At 46.8% G+C, this 18,041-nt stretch overlaps 1 protein-coding gene across 1 annotated transcript in view; it reads left to right on the forward strand.

Moving 5' to 3' along the window:
- Window positions 1–18,041, forward strand: part of Reep1 (receptor accessory protein 1) — a 127,945-nt gene that overhangs the window by 92,926 nt on the left and 16,978 nt on the right. Inside the window, 1 exon segment of the mRNA XM_045152996.1 lies at window positions 17,955–18,041. Coding sequence (XP_045008931.1) covers window positions 17,955–18,041 — 87 coding nt within the window.

An 18,041-nucleotide genomic window follows, 5' to 3' on the forward strand; every position in this document is an offset into this window, starting at 1 on the left:
ATGTGCTCCCTTGTGCATCTGGCTTACATGGGTCCTGGAAAATTGAACTGGGATCCTTTGGCTTTGTAGGCACATGCCTTAACCACTAAGCCATCTCTTCAGCCCATAAATTACCACATTTTTTAAAGGGAAGTACAAGCCAGGCGTGGTGGTGCACGCCTTTAATCGGGAGGCAGAGGTAGGAGGATAGCCGTGAGTTCAAGGTCACCCTGAGACTCCATAGTGACTTCCAGGTCAGTCTGGGCCAGAGTGAGACCCTACCTCAAAAAACCAAAAATAAATAAATAAATAAAATGGAAGTACAGAACCAGGGGAAGAAAAATAAATATACCCCTGTGGTCTGAGAGCCCGTGTGGTAGGCCTGGAAGAAACATGAAAAGAGATTTAGAGAGAAAAGAATAGAAAGTTCAGAGAGCTCCTGCCATGGGTAAGGCAGGAGGGGGGAGGAAGAGCATGTGGGAGTAGAAATCAGGGGGGGTTCTCTCCTCATCTTAGCCCAGCCAGGCCGAGACAAGGGGAAAATAATCCCCAAATGTAGTGGTTCAGGAGCAATATTCACACAGCTCAGAGAGAGGCGTCCCCTCACATGCATCTATCTATAATCTCACTGTGGCCGACTTCACCTTCTGGCTCAGGTGAACCAGAGACAGCTGAGTGGTCTGGGCTAGAGGCTGGCTCAGGAAGAGGCCAGCCAGGATGCCAGGGTCTGGGATCTAAGCGTGCCCAATCGCAATGTCAGGATTGGATTTGAATTCTAGGAAAGGACACCTCCCTCCCAGGGAGGGACTCAGGTTGTGCATGGCAAAACAGGTCTAGGAAACTCCTGCAGGCAAGAGATAAGGAGAAGCCAGATTCTTCTCTAACCTCTAGGGAAGTGCAGACTGTCAGGCGGGCAAGCCCACGGGCATTCCCGCTTTCACTGTCAGGACCCTAACTGCCTAACAGCGCTACCTGATGCCCTCTCACTTCTACATGGCAACCACTTACCACACGGGGCTATTTCAGTGTAAAATACAATGAAGTCAGCCGAAACCGACTTCCTCGGTTGTACTAGCTGAGTTCCAGCTCCTCAGCGTCCACTGGCCCTGTGGCTGGCACAGGCATGGAGCATTTCTATCATCAGCTAGGGTTACCCAAGCCCTGTTAGCATCTGTGGCTTGCCCTGACCTTACTTCACTCCTTCCCCCCGTATTGCTCCGGCTTTGATGGGGCACTGTCCCCCCCCCCCATCATTGACTTCTTCTGCGTCTCTGGAAAACAGAGTTTAGAAACTCATCTGGTAGCAGCACCGATGCAGTGGCTCGCATTTCTTCATCTCTCCCCTGGGCCAGCCCCATTGCCACGCCAGAAACTTTACTTTCTTGACTTGTTTGCCCAAACTCAGGCTCTTCGTCTACAGTGATGGTCAGTGACCACTGGTTGGGTAGGGGGAGGTGTCAAGAACCTAGGCACAATTCACTGGGAGATAAATGGCATGTTTTCCTGTTTAATTTTTTAAAATTTCTCACTCAATTTTACCTTTAAAAAATATTCTAGGGACAAGAGAGATGGCTCAGCAGTTAAGAGCATGTGTTGCTTAAGTATGAGGGCCTCTTAGCGGAGGCTGCCAAGTTTGGTTCCCCAGATTCCCCGACATACACATAAAAAGCTGGGCAGGACCACACACATCTGCAATCCCAGTCTAGGGAACTGGAGTAGGGGCACAGAGACCAGACAATTACTGGTGTTCATGCTGGACAACAGCCCTGGGTTGAGGGAGAAATGCCATTTCAAGGAAAGAAATCCATGGATGAGTGAAGAGAAAGTCACGCAACACTTTCACCTGGCCTCCATGTGTACACACATAGGGTATGCACATTTGCACACACATGTGCATACATCATACACATTATACTACATACATATACTACACACACACACACACACACACAGTTTTACAAAATAGTGCAGCATATTTCATTATTTATTTGCCATCAGGCATAGAGAGAAAGAGAGAGAATACTCCAGGTATTCCAGGCCTTCTAGCCACTGCAAATGAACTCCAGATGCACGCACCACTTTGTGCATCTGGCTTTACATGGATAAAAGGAATCAAACCCAGGTCGTTAGGCATCGCAGGCAAGTGCTTTAACAGCTGAGCCATCTCTCCAGCCTGTTGGCATATTTTTTTAAGTTCTTATCATCTGTTAGCCATGTGTGCTTTATATAAAACTCAAGCTTAAGCCGGGCGTGGTGGTGCACGCCTTTAATCCCAGCACTCGGGAGGCAGAGGTAGGAGGATCGCCGTGAGTTCAAGGCCACCCTGAGACTACAGAGTTAATTCCAGGTCAGCCTGGACCAGAGTGAGACCCTACCTCGAAAAACCAAAAAAAAAAAAAAAAAAAAAAACTCAAGCTTAAATATGCTTTCAGACTACGAAGATACTGTATTTTTGTGATCAGAAACTCATTCTAGGAAGTGCATAAGTCTAGTGATTTGGGGCTTCTAACTGGAGTCAATTGCCTTGCTTTTGTTTTATTTACAGCAAAACACTATTTGTAATCATCAGAGGGTGTGTATTGATTTTCTCCTTATTAAAATCTTCAAGAAGGGGCTGGAGAGATGGCTTAACTACTAAGGCACTTGCCTACAAAACCAAAGGACCGCCGGGCATGGTGGTGCATGTCTTTAATCCCAGCACTTGGGAGGCAGAGGTTGGAGGATCACTGTGAGTTCGAGGCCACCCTAAGACTACAGACTGAATTCCAGGTCAGCCTGAGCTACAGTGAGACCCTACCTCGAAAGACAAAAACAAACAAACAAACAAACCCAAAGGACGCAGGTTCCATTCCCCATGACCCACATAAGCCAGATGCACAAAGTGGTGCAAGCACCTGGAGTTCATCTGCAGCAGCTAGAGGCCCTGGCGTGCTCTCTTTCTGTCTCTCTCTCATAAATAAATAGTAAAAATTCTTTTTAAAATACCTCCAAGAAGGACTGGGGAGACAGCTCAGTGGTTAGAAGTGCAGCACAAGCGGGATGAGCACAGTCCAGACCCCCAGAAGCAGTGAGCCTGTAGCAATGGGAGATGGAGACAAAAGAACCCCAAAGCTTGCAGACCAGCTAGTCTGGCCTCCAAAACAGAGAACAAGAGAGACACCACCTCAAACAAGGTGGAAGGCAAGGATCAATGCTGAGGTTGCCTTTTGACCTCCACACACATGTTGTGGCATGCATGCACCAATTCATGCACATCACACACACACATACACACAAAATGTAAATAAAGAATAAAACCCCTGGAAATGAGCCATGTTTGAGAGGTTATTTCCAAGGAAAGAAGGCTATGCCCCACCAGATCCCTGTGGCCTTCTTTCCCTCAAGTCCTGCTGAATCTACTGGGCTGAAGACTCCAGGGTCCATGCCCGCGCCTTGGCCCCTCAGAGGGCCACTTCCTGGCCACTGTGCTAGCTCACGTCCAGCTAGCCCTCTTCTGCCTCACCTGAATAACATGGGAGTTACATTAATATGTACAGTTCACCACTGCAGCCAGTTTTATGCACCAGGATTATCTAAATGGTTGTTGCAAACCCTGCTGAAAGCATCTGGAAGAGTTGCCTACCCTCCCGTCTCCCAGACGCCGCATATCCTGCAGCCTCACTTCTCAAAACACATGTAGCAGATGGAAGGAAGCGAAGCTTTTGGCCAGTGTGAATTCTCACACTTGCCTTTGCTATGCGGTATCCCGTTACCTCGGGTCCCTGTTCTCCCAGTGCCTCTACCTGGAATGTTACCTCACTTGCTTCCTTCTTGGTCGAGGGTTATACGGATTCAAACAACCAAACCGAGGGAAGACCCAGCCTCTCAGCCTGCTGCAAAGAAAGGGCAGGGATTCACACCTAGCGGCAGCTCCGCCACTGAGTGCCGCCTCTGTTCCCTGCTTTGGGCACCAGGGGTCTGAGTCTGGTGGCCCTCCTGACCTCAGAGAAGGGTCTGGTTGAACGTAGAAAATCTAAGTAAACAGTTTGAAGTCACATAAGAACGGCAAGATCTGTGCCTTGGCTGTGGGGACAAACTTGGCAACTATTTGTTCACTCCTCTTCTCTGGGATGGATTTCTTCCCTGCCGTCACCTCAGTCGTCTCCCTCTCCACTTCAGCTGTCCCCTGATATACTTGGTCCCCCTATCAGCTTCTCTGCCCCAACTCAAGTGCAGCATTTCTGCTTCTCTGAACATCATCTCTGCCAGTCTTGTATCTTTTAAACTATTTATTTATTTATTTGAGAGAGAAAGAGAATGAGCTTGCAGGACCTCTAGCCACTGCAAACAAACTCCAGATGCTAGTGCCTCCATGTACATTTGGCTTATGTGGGTACCAGGAAATTGAACCTGGGTCCTTAGGTTTTGCAGGCAAGTACCTTAACCACTAAGCCATCTATCCAGCCCTGTCTTCTTAAATTTTTTTTGTTTATTTTTATTTATTTATTTGAAAGTGACAGACAGAGAGAGAAAGAGGCAGATAGAGAGAGAACGGGCATGCCAGGGCCTCCAGCCACTGCAAATGAACTCCAGATGTGTGCGCCCCCTTGTGCATTTGGCTAACGTGGGTCCTGGGGAATCGAGCCTCGAACCAGGGTCCTTAGGCTTCACAGGCAAGCACTTAACTGCTAAGCCATCTCTCCAGCCCTCTTTTTAAATTTTTTTTCTTTTTTTTTGGTTTTTCAAGGTAGGGTCTCACTCTGGCTCAGGCTGACCTGGAATTCACTATGGAGTCTCAGGGTGGCCTCGAACTCACGGCAATCCTCCTACCTCTGCCTCCCGAGTGCTGAGATTAAAAGCATGCGTCACCACACCCAACTAAATTTTTAAAATATATATTTTTATTTATTTATTTGAGATGCGGAGAGACAGAGAGAGAACAAGGCAGACAGAGAGGTATGTATATGGGGACGCCAGGGCTTCCTGCTGCTGCAGACGAACTCCAGGCACATGCACCACTTTGTGCATCAGGCTTTCCATGGGAACTGGGAAACTGAACCTGGGTTGTCAAAGTTTGCAAACAAATGCCTTTAACCTCTGGCCATTTCTCCACCCCCCCCCCTTCTTTGTACCTTTAGTCAGTACTACCCCAGCTCCCTGTATGGTCCTCCCCCCCCCCCCCCCCCCCGTCTCATACCCTTTTGATGCTGACAAAAGTCACCACGTGGGCTGGGAAAATGGCTCAGTGGATAAAGCACTTGCCATGCAAGCCATGAAGACTTGAATTCAGATCCCCAGCGCCCATGTAAAAGCCAGGCACGGTGGGAGGCACCTGTAATCCCAGGGCTAGGGAGGTGGAGACAGGAAGTTCCCAAGGCTTGCAGAGTAGCTAGACTAGCCAAATTGGTAAGCTCCAAGTTCATTGTGAGACCCTGACTCAATACATACAGAGGAAAAGTGACTAAGACACTCCCATTGACTCCCCCCCCCCCACACACAGGTATTTTCCCACACGAGTGCCCATATACATATGAACACTCATTCACACACTCATGTACCACATAGACAAGCATGTAAAAACAAAACAAAACAGGGCATGTTGGCGCACGCCTTTAATCCCAGCACTCGGGAGGCAGAGGTAGGAGGATTGCCGTGAGTTCGAGGCCACCCTGAGACTCCATAGTGAATTCCAGGTCAGCCTGGGCTAGAGTGAGACCCTACCTCAAAAAATCAAACAAACAAACAAACAAAAACAAAACAAAACAACACCATCTCAGGCACCCAAGTTTCAAAGTTCAGTCACCTTTGATGCCTCTTTTTTCCCCCCACTTATTCTTCAACTCTTGACCCCTTAACACCCCTTCCTCCTTTTTGGTCCTTCTGCCACTCCCTCTCTTCCTCTCCTAATATGGACTCCAGCTACACTACTGCTTGACTGCTCTTCCCCTTCCTGTTCAGGGTCTGTACGGCCCAACCCTGGTCCCAGCCTTCCAGTGCATCTCTCTTTACCTTTCCATCTCTTCTGGCTCTACACTGACAACACACTTTCTCACTATTCTAGAAGTAGCAACTCTTCTTACTACTTCTAGAATTTTCTCTTTCCTGCATCAGCCTGGTTCTACCTCTTTGAAATCCTGCCACCTTCAAATGCCATCTACTTCATGTAGCCTCCTCTGTTCCCAGGCAGAACTGGTCCCTCACTCCTTGGTCTCGAATGGTGCTCAGTTGTAGTCATTTAGATTTGTCTATCTGCATCCCTGCTGTGTGCTAATGGAATGAATGCTGAACCTACTTCAGCTGCCACTGGCCAATGGAACAATGCTCAGCATCAAGTATGTATGATGTAGGCTTGGACGGTAAACAGACCAGGGTGAAAAGTGTCAGCTCTGGACTGGAGGGATGGCTTAGCGGTTAAGGCATTTGCCTGCAAAACCAAAGGATCCAGGTTCGATTCCCCAGGACCCACGTTAGCCAGATGCACAAGGGGGAGCACACATTTGGAGTTCATTTGCAGTGGCTGGTGCACCTGATGCACCCATTCTCTCTCACTCTTTCCCTCTCTCTCTTTCTCCTTCCCTCCCTCTTTCTCTGTTAAATAAATAAATAAAATATTTTTAAGGTCTCAGCTCTACTCCTTTGGGGCCTCTGGAAACCTCAGGTCTCACCTGAAAATGGGGTGGTGGTAGTCCTGTCACACCGTCCTCCTAGGGTAGGTGGGGGTGGTGACCCATGCCTGTAATCCAAGCATTTGGGATAAATAAGGAGCCAGCCAGGAACACATACAATCCTGTCTCTAAAAGTCAGCAGACATATGTATATACAACATCCACAAATGCATATAATTATATGTGATATACCTAATAGAACAAATATTTATGGAGCAATGCATATAAAGACATCAGTAAGTGTAGAGCCTATAATAAATGCTGAATAAAGATCACCTTCAGGGGCTTGGGAGGTAGCCCAGTTGGTAGAGTGCTTACCTACCATGTACAAAGCCCTAAGTTTGATCCCCAGCTCCGTATAAACCATGGTGCACATCTGAAATCCAAGGTGTTGACAGCAAGAGGGGCAGGAGTTCAAGGTCAGCTCCAGCTCCATAGCTGGTTTGAGACCAACCTGGGCTGCATGAGACCCTGTCTCAAAAGAAAAAGAAAAAAAACAGGGCTGGAGAGATGGCTTGGCCGTTAAGGCACTTGCCTGCAAAGCCAAAGGACTCAGGTTCGATTCTCCAGGACCCACATAAGCCAGATGTACAAGGTAGGCATGTGTCTGGAGTTGGTTTGCAGAGGCTAAAGTCCCTGGCATGCCCATTCTCTCTCTCTCAAATAAATAAATATATATATTTTAAAAAACACCTCACATGTTATTAACTTTTGCTCTGATAACTTAATCTCTGAGGCTAGCATCTTCACTCCCTTGTTGAACAGAATAAATCGAGTCAGATGTTGCACTGAGCAGTTACTTACCAAGCAGATTTTGGGAGAGGAGGCCGAGCTTCCCCTTCTTGTCTTCGTGTCCCCTGCATGTCTTCCTGGGCAAGCTGCTCTGGCACCCTGGGCTTCTGATGCCTCGTTGCTCTGGGTCTAACTTTCTGTCCAGTTGCTTCCTCCTTCAGCCCTGAGGTGTTGTCCCTGAAGGGCAGCTTAACATACATGCACATTTGCCAGTGGAGGAGGGACAAGGTAGAACCTGAACTGCCCTGGGCTACACCCGCACGTCACAGAGAAGCTGAGCTCCAGGGTGCCGAGTGATTTGTCCAAGGTCACACAGCTGTCACTTGCCAAGATGGCATCAGAAGGAGAGTCTTGAGTTTCCCACTCAGTGTTTTTGGCATTACTCCAAGCACCCCTCCCACACACACATGTGTACTGTTTTTTTGTTTGTTTGTTTTGTTTTTTCGAGGTAGGGTCTCGCTATAGCCCAGGCTGACCTGGAATTCACTATGGAGTCTCAGGGTGGCCTTGAACTCACGGTGATCCTCCTACCTCTGCCTCCAAGTGCTGGGATTAAAGGTGTGCACCACCACACCCAGCTATGTACTTTTTAGATTGGATTATACCTGCTGGCTCTGAGGACCATGACAGAGTGACAAATGACACCTGCCAACGAGTTTTGTAGAGCCAGCCATAGCCCAGGGTACTTCATGGCCTCTTGCCTTTCTTGGTTTTCTTTCTTTCTTTTCACTTTTCAAGGTTGGGTCTTACTCTAGCCAAGCTTAACTGGAATTCACTATGTAGTCTCAGGGTGGCCTCGAACTCACAGTGATCCTCCTACCTCTGCCTCCCAAGTGCTGGGATTAAAGGCATGCACCACTATGCCTGGCGGCCTCTTGCTTTTCTGATATTTTGTATCAAGCACATGTAGGAGGTCAGAGGCACGTTAGTAAACAATAGATTGCTAGCAAATCACCAAGCCAGGCTCTCTCTTGAGGCAAGGATGGGGCAGCACTTTGATGCAGAGTAAAAGTTTGGATCACTAGTTTGCACTCTTGTAAGGCAGGGCTTCTTTAAACCTTTGTCCCATGCATAATGACATGGGACATGTCTGTACATATGAGTCTGGCTGTCACTTGTCAATAGCAATGGGACAAATTTGTCTGTGGATGCTGCCCACCCTCACCTTTGCTCCTTGTCCACTGTCCTTGTGTAGGAAGGTCCCCCACCCCAGGAAAGGAACTCTGCCACCATGTCAGGGCTTTGCTCTGAAGAACAGCTCATGAGCCAGGGAGAGCTCCCAGCTGTGACAATAGTCTTGACTTCCACAGCTCTGTGTGTAGACGGTCCATTCTGGCGATCGACTGGGATGATGTGGTGCAGAGATCTGCCGCACCTGGGTCTCGGCACCATTCAGCCTGTCCTTGCTTTCTTTCTCCTCCGCTCCCTTGGACACCTGCATTCAGCACACTCCAAACCAGACCACCCAGCCGTCCTTCCCTCACCAGTTGGTGTTTGGTTTTCCTGTCCTTTTTCATGACAGGCACTTTCAAGAACTGGGGCCTGGGCTGGAGAGATGGCTTAGCGGTTAAGCGCTTGCCTGTGAAGCCTAAGGACCCCAGTTCGAGGCTCGGTTCCCCAGGTCCCACGTTAGCCAGATGCACAAGGGGGCGCACGCGTCTGGAGTTCGTTTGCAGTGGCTGGAGGCTCTGGTGCGTCCATTCTCTCTCTCCCTCTATCTGTCTTTCTCTCTGTTTCTGTCGCTCTCAAAAAAAAAAAAAAAAAAAAAAAACCTGGGGCCAGAAAATAGTCTTTATACCAGACATTCCTGTTCTCAGCGGCAAACTGAGGAGAAAAAGGAAAGGGGGAAGGAGAAGATATTGGGACCATTCGTTAGCATATTCTACAAAGTGTTTCTAGAATGTTCTTATTACCCTACCAACTGTTCCGCTCACCTTACTACTCCAAAACCTTCAGTAGAACACTGTTTCTTTAGGCAGCCAAAGCCCAGTGTTTCTAGTCTTACCCCCTGTTAGCTGCCACAAAGCCTCTCCCCTCAGGTGAGTTCACTCAGTTTCCAGCACACTTTGGGTTTCCCACTCTCACACTGGCCCACGCCACTCACCTGCCCTTCCACGCTGAGTCTGAGGCCCTTGCCTTGCACAAGTGTGAGCTGGTGTGCGGAGCCTCCACCGAGAGTTCAGTGAACACCCTGCTCTTCCCTGCGCCCCACCTCCCTGAAGGGCTGCGTGTTTTGTTGTCTCTGTCATTTGCTGTCTTGTTTGTGTTTCTGTCTTGATGCCACAGTTTGACCATGACACTCTTGGAAGCAGGAACCATGTCACCCAGATCTTTGTGGTCTGCAGGACTTCAAAGAGCTTTGTGAACATCCCATCAGTGTTTGTTGAGAGCCAGAGAGTGAGCGTTTGAGTGAGTGAGCGAGCAAGTGAGTGAGTGGGTGAGCAAATGAATGGAGGAAAGTGAGGAGCGTGTGACGCCCTTGGACTTCTTGTCATTGGCCTGGTGCCCATGACTTTTTTTTTCTTATCCCCCTTCTACCCTTTATTAGGTGGCTCGACTCTTTCATTTTGCCTCCTCTTTGGACCTCAAAGAAGGGCAGGTAACCTGCTGAGAGGTGTGACTAACTCTAAACTGATCCAGCTGGGCAAAGAGGCCAAATAGCTGCCTCTGCCCAGCCCCTGGTCTGGATCAGAGGCAGGTGTCTCCGCCTGTGTGTGAGCATGTGCGACTCCATGTCAGGCGCAAGGGGCTGGCTCCACATCACCATCCTCCCAGACCCTCTTAGGTGTTCAGTTGGTAGCATCTAATGTGTGACTAACTTATTTAGGATTTTTCCCCCCTTTGTTTAATGCCTGGAGAATGAATTGAACTTGATTACTGATACTGTTGTTTTGTTTGTTAATCCGATTTCATGTTGCAAACCAGGCCTGATCTTTGCAGCATGCTGAGGAGGCTGCCTGGCCTAGCCTGCCCTGGAGCGCGCTCAGCTGCAGAGACTGTCGGTGGCCTGGGTATGCAGTGGAGTTCAGAAGGAGGCACTAACTCTTCTTGAATTACCCCCCAGGGAATGTGGTTATGCTGCTGGCTTTGTGTCAATTGCCTGACTTACTAAAACCTTTTGCTGTTTTTCCCATCATCATCATCATCAGCAGCAGCAGCAGCAGCAGCAGCAGGCCTTGGGTACTTTGTGAAGTGAAACAGACTACAATGCATGCTCTGCATGCTTTCTCCTGAGACTTGGTGGGTCCCTCCAGGAGAGAGGACTTCAGTTAAAAGCTTAAATCATTTAGTGTCTGGATATAGTTTTTCTTCCCTCTTAGTTCCATTGAAATTCAATTTTAAAAAAATACTGTACTCACTTGCACACAGAAAGAGACAAAGAGAAAAAAGAGAGAAAGAGAATGGGTGAGCCAGGGCCTCTAGCCACTGCAAACTCCAGATACATGTGCCACTTTGTGCATCTGGCTTTAACTGGGTACTGGAGAATTGAACCTGGGTCGTTAGGCTTTGTAGGCAGGTGCCTTAACCACTGAGAAATCTCTACATCCCTAGTTTTGTTTTGTTAAAATATATATATATACCTACTGCTAGGAATGGTGGGGTACCCTTTTAATCCCAGCACTCAGGAGTCAGAGGTAGGAGGAACACTGTGAGTTCAAGGCCAGCCTAGGACTACAGAGTAAGTTCCAGATCAGCCTGAGGCTAAAGTGAGACCCTACCTCTATGTGTTTCTCCATGGACCTTGGCACACACTTGTAATCCCAGAAGCTGGGAAATGGCAGCAGGAAGATCAGCAGTTCAAGATATCCTTGGCTAAATAGTGAATTCAATCCAGCCTGGGCTATGTGAGACTGTCTCAAAAAATACATGTCGTTTTTTTTCTTTGATCTCAATGACATTTGTCAGTATTATGGAAAGCCCTTTATTTATAAAATGGGGTCCTCAGGGTGACCTGGAGAGAGTACTGTGTTACTGGAAATTAAATTGTGCAGCCTTCTGAAAGGAAAAAAAAAAATATATATATATATATACACAAACATACATACATATATACATATATATACACATATAGTCCTTTTGCAAAACTCTAAAAAGACAAAAGAGGGTATCGTGGGGTCACTCCTACCCTTGCCTTCCTGGAAAACCTGTCACCTTGAAACAGGCATTTTCACTAATCAGATGCATTCATGACCATTAATGGGATAAATGGATTTCCATCTCTTTTGAAATTAAAACTATGACAGCTTGGCTGGGAAGATAGCTCAGCAGCTAAGAACACTTGCTGATTAAGCATGAGGGCCTTTGGGGCCAGGTACTGCCAACTTTGACTCCCCAGAACTCAGTTAAATAGCTATGTATGAGCCGGGCATGGTTGTGCACGCCTTTAATCCCAACACCCGGAAGGCAGAGGTTGAAGGATCACTGTGAGTTCAAGGCTGGCCTGAGACTACATAGTGAATGCCAGGTCAACCTGGGCTAGAGGGAGACCCTACCTTGAAAAACACAAAATAAAACAAGTCCTGACCCCATGGCACACCTCCTCCAGCATGGCTCCGCTTTACAAAGGCTCCACAACCTTCCTAAACAGCAGCTGGGGATTAAGCATTCAAACACCTGACACTATGGAGGACATTTTACATTCAAATTACCCCAGAGCAGGTGGGGGTTTCCTCCTGCCACTTCACTCAAGCAAGCTGCAATTCAATAGATGGCCATATTAGGCTTTTTGCTCCTTGTCCTCTAATGGGTATCAAGTAGGGTGGCAGATGCAAAGCTGCTATAGTTAAGGAACCTATCAGGAGGGGAAGGAAAGCAAGAGTTAAATCTAATTGCATAGAGCACGGCAGCTAGAACAATGACTTCGAAAGCTCTGTCGTGTGGGGAAGTTACTGCCGGATGGTTAGGGGGAAGCGGCTCTGAGAAAGTGCAACCAATTGCATTGTCTAAAATCGTTATCTCAAGTGCCACTAAAAAAGAAAACATTGTCAGTAAAATTAGGACACAGTGCCTTTTCTCTTAGTATGTTTAAATGCTTCTTATTTGTAAACACTCAGAGTGATTCAGACAGACTTTTGTCTGGTATCACTTCTGTGCATACAATTAAAAGGAACGTAAAGCTGGGCATGGTAGCACACGCCTTTAACCCCAGCACTTGGGAGGCAGAGGTAGGAGAATCGCTGTGAGTTCGAGGCCACCCTGAGACTACACAGTGAATTCCTGGTCAGCCCGACCTAGAGTGAGAGTGAGACCCTACCTCGAAAAATCAAAAAAAAAAAAAAAAAAAAAAAAACCAACCAAACAAACAAACAAAAAAACATAGAAGCACAATAAGTGGGTTAAGGTCTTCCTGACTTCATTCTTCACTGTGATCCGCCAGGTCACTTTTGAACTCAGCCCATCCACTGAAGGCCATGTCATGCCTTTCTCTGTTCCTTGCAATGCCCTAAGGATGCAGCACTATTGTTTCTGGATTTTCATCTCTGCTGCCAATACCCATTCTGCCAGTGCCAGTGCTGCCACTCCCTTGATAGCACCAGATGGTGTCTGTGGAATGTGTTTTAGATAACCAGGACTCATATTCCTCTTTCCTATAGTTCTTAAGTGACTGTTAACTGAATACACAGAGATTTCCATGGGAATAATAGCAAGTGCATCCTTGTATAGGTGGTGACTGCAATGTCAGAGCAGCAGCAATTTTAAGACTCACTGCAATTTCGGTGATGAAAAAAAAATGTGTCTTAGAATTGATGAAACCATCTGGGTGTGGTGGCACATGCCCTTAATCCCCGCACTGAGGATGCTGAGGTAGGAAGATTGCTGTGAGTTTGAGGCCAGCCTGGGAGACTACATAGTGGATTCCAGGCCAGTTGGAACTAGGGTAACACCCTACTTCAAACAAAAACAAACAAATAAACAAAAAAGAATCGATGAAACCATTTATGTGACGTCTAGGAGGAAGTGGAAACTGACCTTATTACAGTGACCTAATGATGTCAAGGCTCTGGGCAGATGGCTCCGTAATTCATCTGATCATGAGGTGTCAGTTCTAAGCATCTGACCCGCCCTTGAAGGCCAAAAGCAATGAGTGAGTTCAGGTCTTTCTCTTGCATAATGGGAAGAGAAAATGTCCCCCCCAACCCCCGAATCTCTCAGCAGTCTTCCCCTCACACTGTATTGGACAAAACTGTGTCATGTGGTCATCCATAGCTAGAAAGGAAGTAGGGAAATCTGATTTTTTTTCCTCATTATTTCAAAGACTCAGGTTGGAAATGACATTTGAATAGTCAACTCACAGTGGCCATCTACATTTGTGAGACATTGGGCTAAACATTCTGAACCCTTACAAGACTTCCCAGAGATTTAAAATTTTAATGCTGTTCATTGAATTATGGGCAACATGGTACAGAGATTTTTCAAACTTAGAAAACCTATGCTTATTTTACCCAAAGTAGGGAACCCAGTTTTGCAGAATGCTAATGGATAATTCTTAGTTGTTCTAGAGACAATGGTCCCGAATAACAAAATGTTCCATTCCCCAGAGCACAGCAAACATGGCAGGGTGCGTAAAAGGTAAATGACATTTGACTTACAGACGGAGCAGGGCTTACAGACATATCGATTTTAAAGATCTCCAGTTGTTTTGACAAGTAAGAGCTCATTTGTTTTCAAGACTCTTATTTCCATGCCACTGTGATTTCCGCTCGCCCGGGGCTAGCTTGGTCCTGAGCTCTTATTATCCCCTCTTTGCTACCTCCGCCACTTGTAGTCTTCCTGGTGCTAGTGATACTGGAGCCAGTCTGGCTGCCTTCTGGGAGTGAAACTGACCCCTCTGCGGGAATGGGCATGTACGATGCCTGCTGCCGTGTCCTCTCCGATGGGCTGCTGAGCACTGATTAAAAACTGGTGCCGGCCGGGCGTGGTGGCGCATGCCTTTAATCCTAGCACTCGGGAGGCAGAGGCAGGAGGATCGCCATGAGTTCAAGGCCACCCTGAGACTACAGAGTTAATTCCAGGTCAGCCTGGACCAGAGTGAGACCCTACCTCGAAAAACCAAAAAAAAAAAACAAAAAAAAAAAAAAACTGGTGCCGGGCATGGTGGCTCACGCCTTTAATCCCAGCACTCGGGAGGCAGAGGTAGGAGGATCGCTGTGAGTTCAGGGCCACCCTGAGACTACATAGTGAATTCCACGTTAGCCTGGGCCAGAGCAAGACCCTACCTTGAAAAACCAAAAAGCAAAAGTCAAAAGAAAAACAGTAATCTTTGAGGATATTGAAGTGGAGAAAGGGTAAGTTGTCTAGCTGCTAAATGACAGAAATGGGTGCGAATCTAGCCCTGACTGGAGATCTACTTTCTTACTTTTCTCTAATTTCTGATATGGTACACATGCTGCTATGTGCACATTTGTATGTTGTCAGAAATTGAGCTTCATTTTTTTATTTTTATTTTTATTTATTTATTTATTTTTGAGGTAGGGTCTCTAGCCCAGGCTGACCTGGAATTCACTATGTAGCCTCAGGCTGGCCTGGAACACACAGCGATCCTCCTACCTCTGCCTCCCGAGTGCTGGGAGCCGGCTTGAGTGGTAGTTTTGCTATTTCCTTACAACATCTAATGCAGTGGGTTGCCCATAGAAAATACCTGGCAAATCACTATGAAACAGATAAATGGAAAATGAATGAAAGAGTACAGGTTCACCTGATCACTAACCTCACACTGGGTTACTCAGTTGTAATGATCAAATTATCTCATTCCCACTTTTCAGGATCAATTGGTATTCCAAATTCTAGCTGTTGGGTGGGGGCGGGGCATAGCTCAGTAGCAGAGTACCTGCCTAGTGAGCATCAGGCCCTAGGTTTTATCTTCAGCACTGCAAAAATAACCAAGTAAATTCTACGTGTCATAAAAAATGTTTCTGAGTGAAGCGATTATGGGATACTGTCTGTTAGATTGAGAAGTGTTGTAACAGAAGGCTGACACACAGCCTTCATTTTCTTGGCAAAGACCTGAGACCTCAGACTCTTGGGTCCCTCCTCCCAGTCATTCTAGAGTAGAATCTGAGGATTGAAGGTGAGTTCTGTCACTTTTCACATAAGGTTTGTAGGTTTATACTTCTGCTATATATTTGATTAAACAGTTTCCTTTGGTTATCTTTGTTATTATTGGTGAGGTGTTTTTGTTTTTTGGTATTTTTTTCCTGGTTGCTGTTTTGTTTTTGTGAGATAGCAGCTCACTCTGTAGCCCAGGTAGGCCTGGAATAGTAGTCTCAAACTCATGGCAATTCTCCTGCCTTAGCCTCCCAAGTACTGAAATTGCAGGTGTGAGAAACATCCAAGTGCATGACTGTGGGCTTCTTGAAGACAGAATCACCTACTTTCATCATCATTATTGGGTTTTAATTTTTATTTATTTATTTATTGAAGAGAGAGAGGCAAATGGAGAGAATGAGCACACCAGCGTCTCCAGCCACTGCAAATGAACTCTAGATACATGTGCTACTGTGTACATCTGGTTTATATGGGTCCTGGGGAATGGAACCTGGGTCCTTAGGCTTCTCAGGCAAGCACCTTAACTGTTGAGCCATCTCTCCAGTCTTCGTTATTATTATTTTAAGAATATTTTTATTTATTTATCTGAGAGAGACAGCATGGGTGCATCAGGGCCTCTTGCCTATGCAAACAAATTCCAGACACATGTGCCACTTGTGCATATGGCTTTATGTGGGTACTGGGGAAGAGAACCTGGGTGGGCAGGATTTGCAAATGAGTACCTTTAACTGTGGAACCATCTTCCCAGCCCACTGTTATTATTTTATTAAATAAAACCAAGAAGGTCTCCAAGCCCTCCTCCCAATTCTGAAAGCCTCTGCCAAGTGGTCGTTGCTTGTTTCCTTGGGGTTGACTGCCCACGTCCAGTCTGCTCATTTGTTGACTCTGCTGTGTCCATTGTGCCTTATTGTCCACAAGTCCTCCAGACCCCTGGGGACCACTCTTCTCTTTCTCTCACTCCCATTGTCCCATACACTGTGGTTCCCACTATTACCCTGGTCCAGTATCTGAAGGCAGGTTGCCTGGCTGCCAGCAAGTCTGAACACATTCAAGTTCATGGATCCAGATCCCGATCCGGACCGCAAGCCCAGTCTCCCACCTTTAGGCACGCCTAAGCAGCATTGCAGTCCCACGCCTTCACCTATGTCCTTTCACTTCCCATAGACTGTCACCTGAGAACCTTCCCTTTCATCCATATAGTGCATTTATTTTTCTTTTCTTTTTCTTTTCTTTTTTTTTTTTTTCAAGGTAGGCTCTTGTTCTAGCCCAGGCTGACCTGGAATTCACTATGGAGTCTCAGGGTGGCCTCAAACTCACAGTGATCCTCCTACCGCTGCCTCCCGAGTGCTGGGATTAAAGGCGTGTACCACCATGCCTGGCTATTTTGTTTTCTTAAATACTCTCCTTCATACACACATACTCCTCCCACACCCACTGAGATCCATTCCGTGACTCCTTCAGAATATAGTCACAGCTAGCAGCAGAGATTTTTTTTTTTGAAACATCATTTCTCCCTACTCTACATTTTGGGTATTAATGACATTCAAATGCGCCAATGTGAGTAAATGTATCTTATAAACAGTGACAGCTGCACAGATAAAAGAAATGATTATAGTCATGTATTAGAACAATCCTGTTTGCATTTTATAGCCTTTGGAAAGAAGAAAGGCTGAGCACATAGAATATTAGGTTTTGATTTTCTAACCAGATTCTCATGTACTGAGAACTGAGAAAAACATTACCGTATATGGATTTTTTTTACTGACGTGAAGCCAGGGAGGCAGGCAACAGTCTTTTCTAAAGAGTGGGAGCTGCAGGGATGGGGGTGTAGCTCAGTTGGTAAAATGATCGCCTAATATGCGCAAAGCCCAGGCTTTGATCCCGAGCACTGCATGAACCAAGCAGAGTGGTGTGCTCCTGTAATCCCAGCACAGAGGAGGTAAAGGTAGGAAGATCGGGAGTTTGAAGCCAGCCTGAGCTCCATGAAACACTGTCTCAAAAAAAAGGAAAAGAAGCCAGATGTGGTGGTGCACACCTTTAATCCCAGCACTCAGGAGGTAGAGGTAGGAGGATCGCTGTGAGTTCAAAAGCCACCCTGAGACTACATAGTGAATTCCAGGTCAGCCTGGGCTAGAGTGAGACCCTACCTCAAAAAATAATAATAATAATAAATAAAATTTAAAAACAAGATAGCTACAGATTTTTTTTGGAGATATAAAGTACAGTCTTTCCTTGGCCCCTGCCTGGAATTACAGCCTGTCATGGGGGTGTCTGCAAGGAGAGGAAGAGCGACTACTGAGCCCTAGAAGCAGCCCTGGCATGGGCCAGGCTTTTGCTTCCCACTAATTTCAGCAGGTATACCTCCAGGGCTTGATTTCTGCCATGCCAACTCTCAGAACAAGGGTCTATAGGCCTTTGTCACATGTGTCCCCACTTACTGCTCACATGTAGATGATCAGGCCTCTGACGTGTACCTTCCCGTGTCTTGTCCAGGGACAGGGCGCCTTATCGGAAAGACTCCGGAGTTTCAGCATGCAAGACCTCACCACCATCAGAGGCGACGGTGCTCCTGCTCCCTCG

Source organism: Jaculus jaculus, chromosome 6 (genome assembly GCF_020740685.1).
Source record: "Jaculus jaculus isolate mJacJac1 chromosome 6, mJacJac1.mat.Y.cur, whole genome shotgun sequence".
In the NCBI taxonomy this organism is placed as follows: Eukaryota; Metazoa; Chordata; class Mammalia; order Rodentia; family Dipodidae; genus Jaculus; species Jaculus jaculus.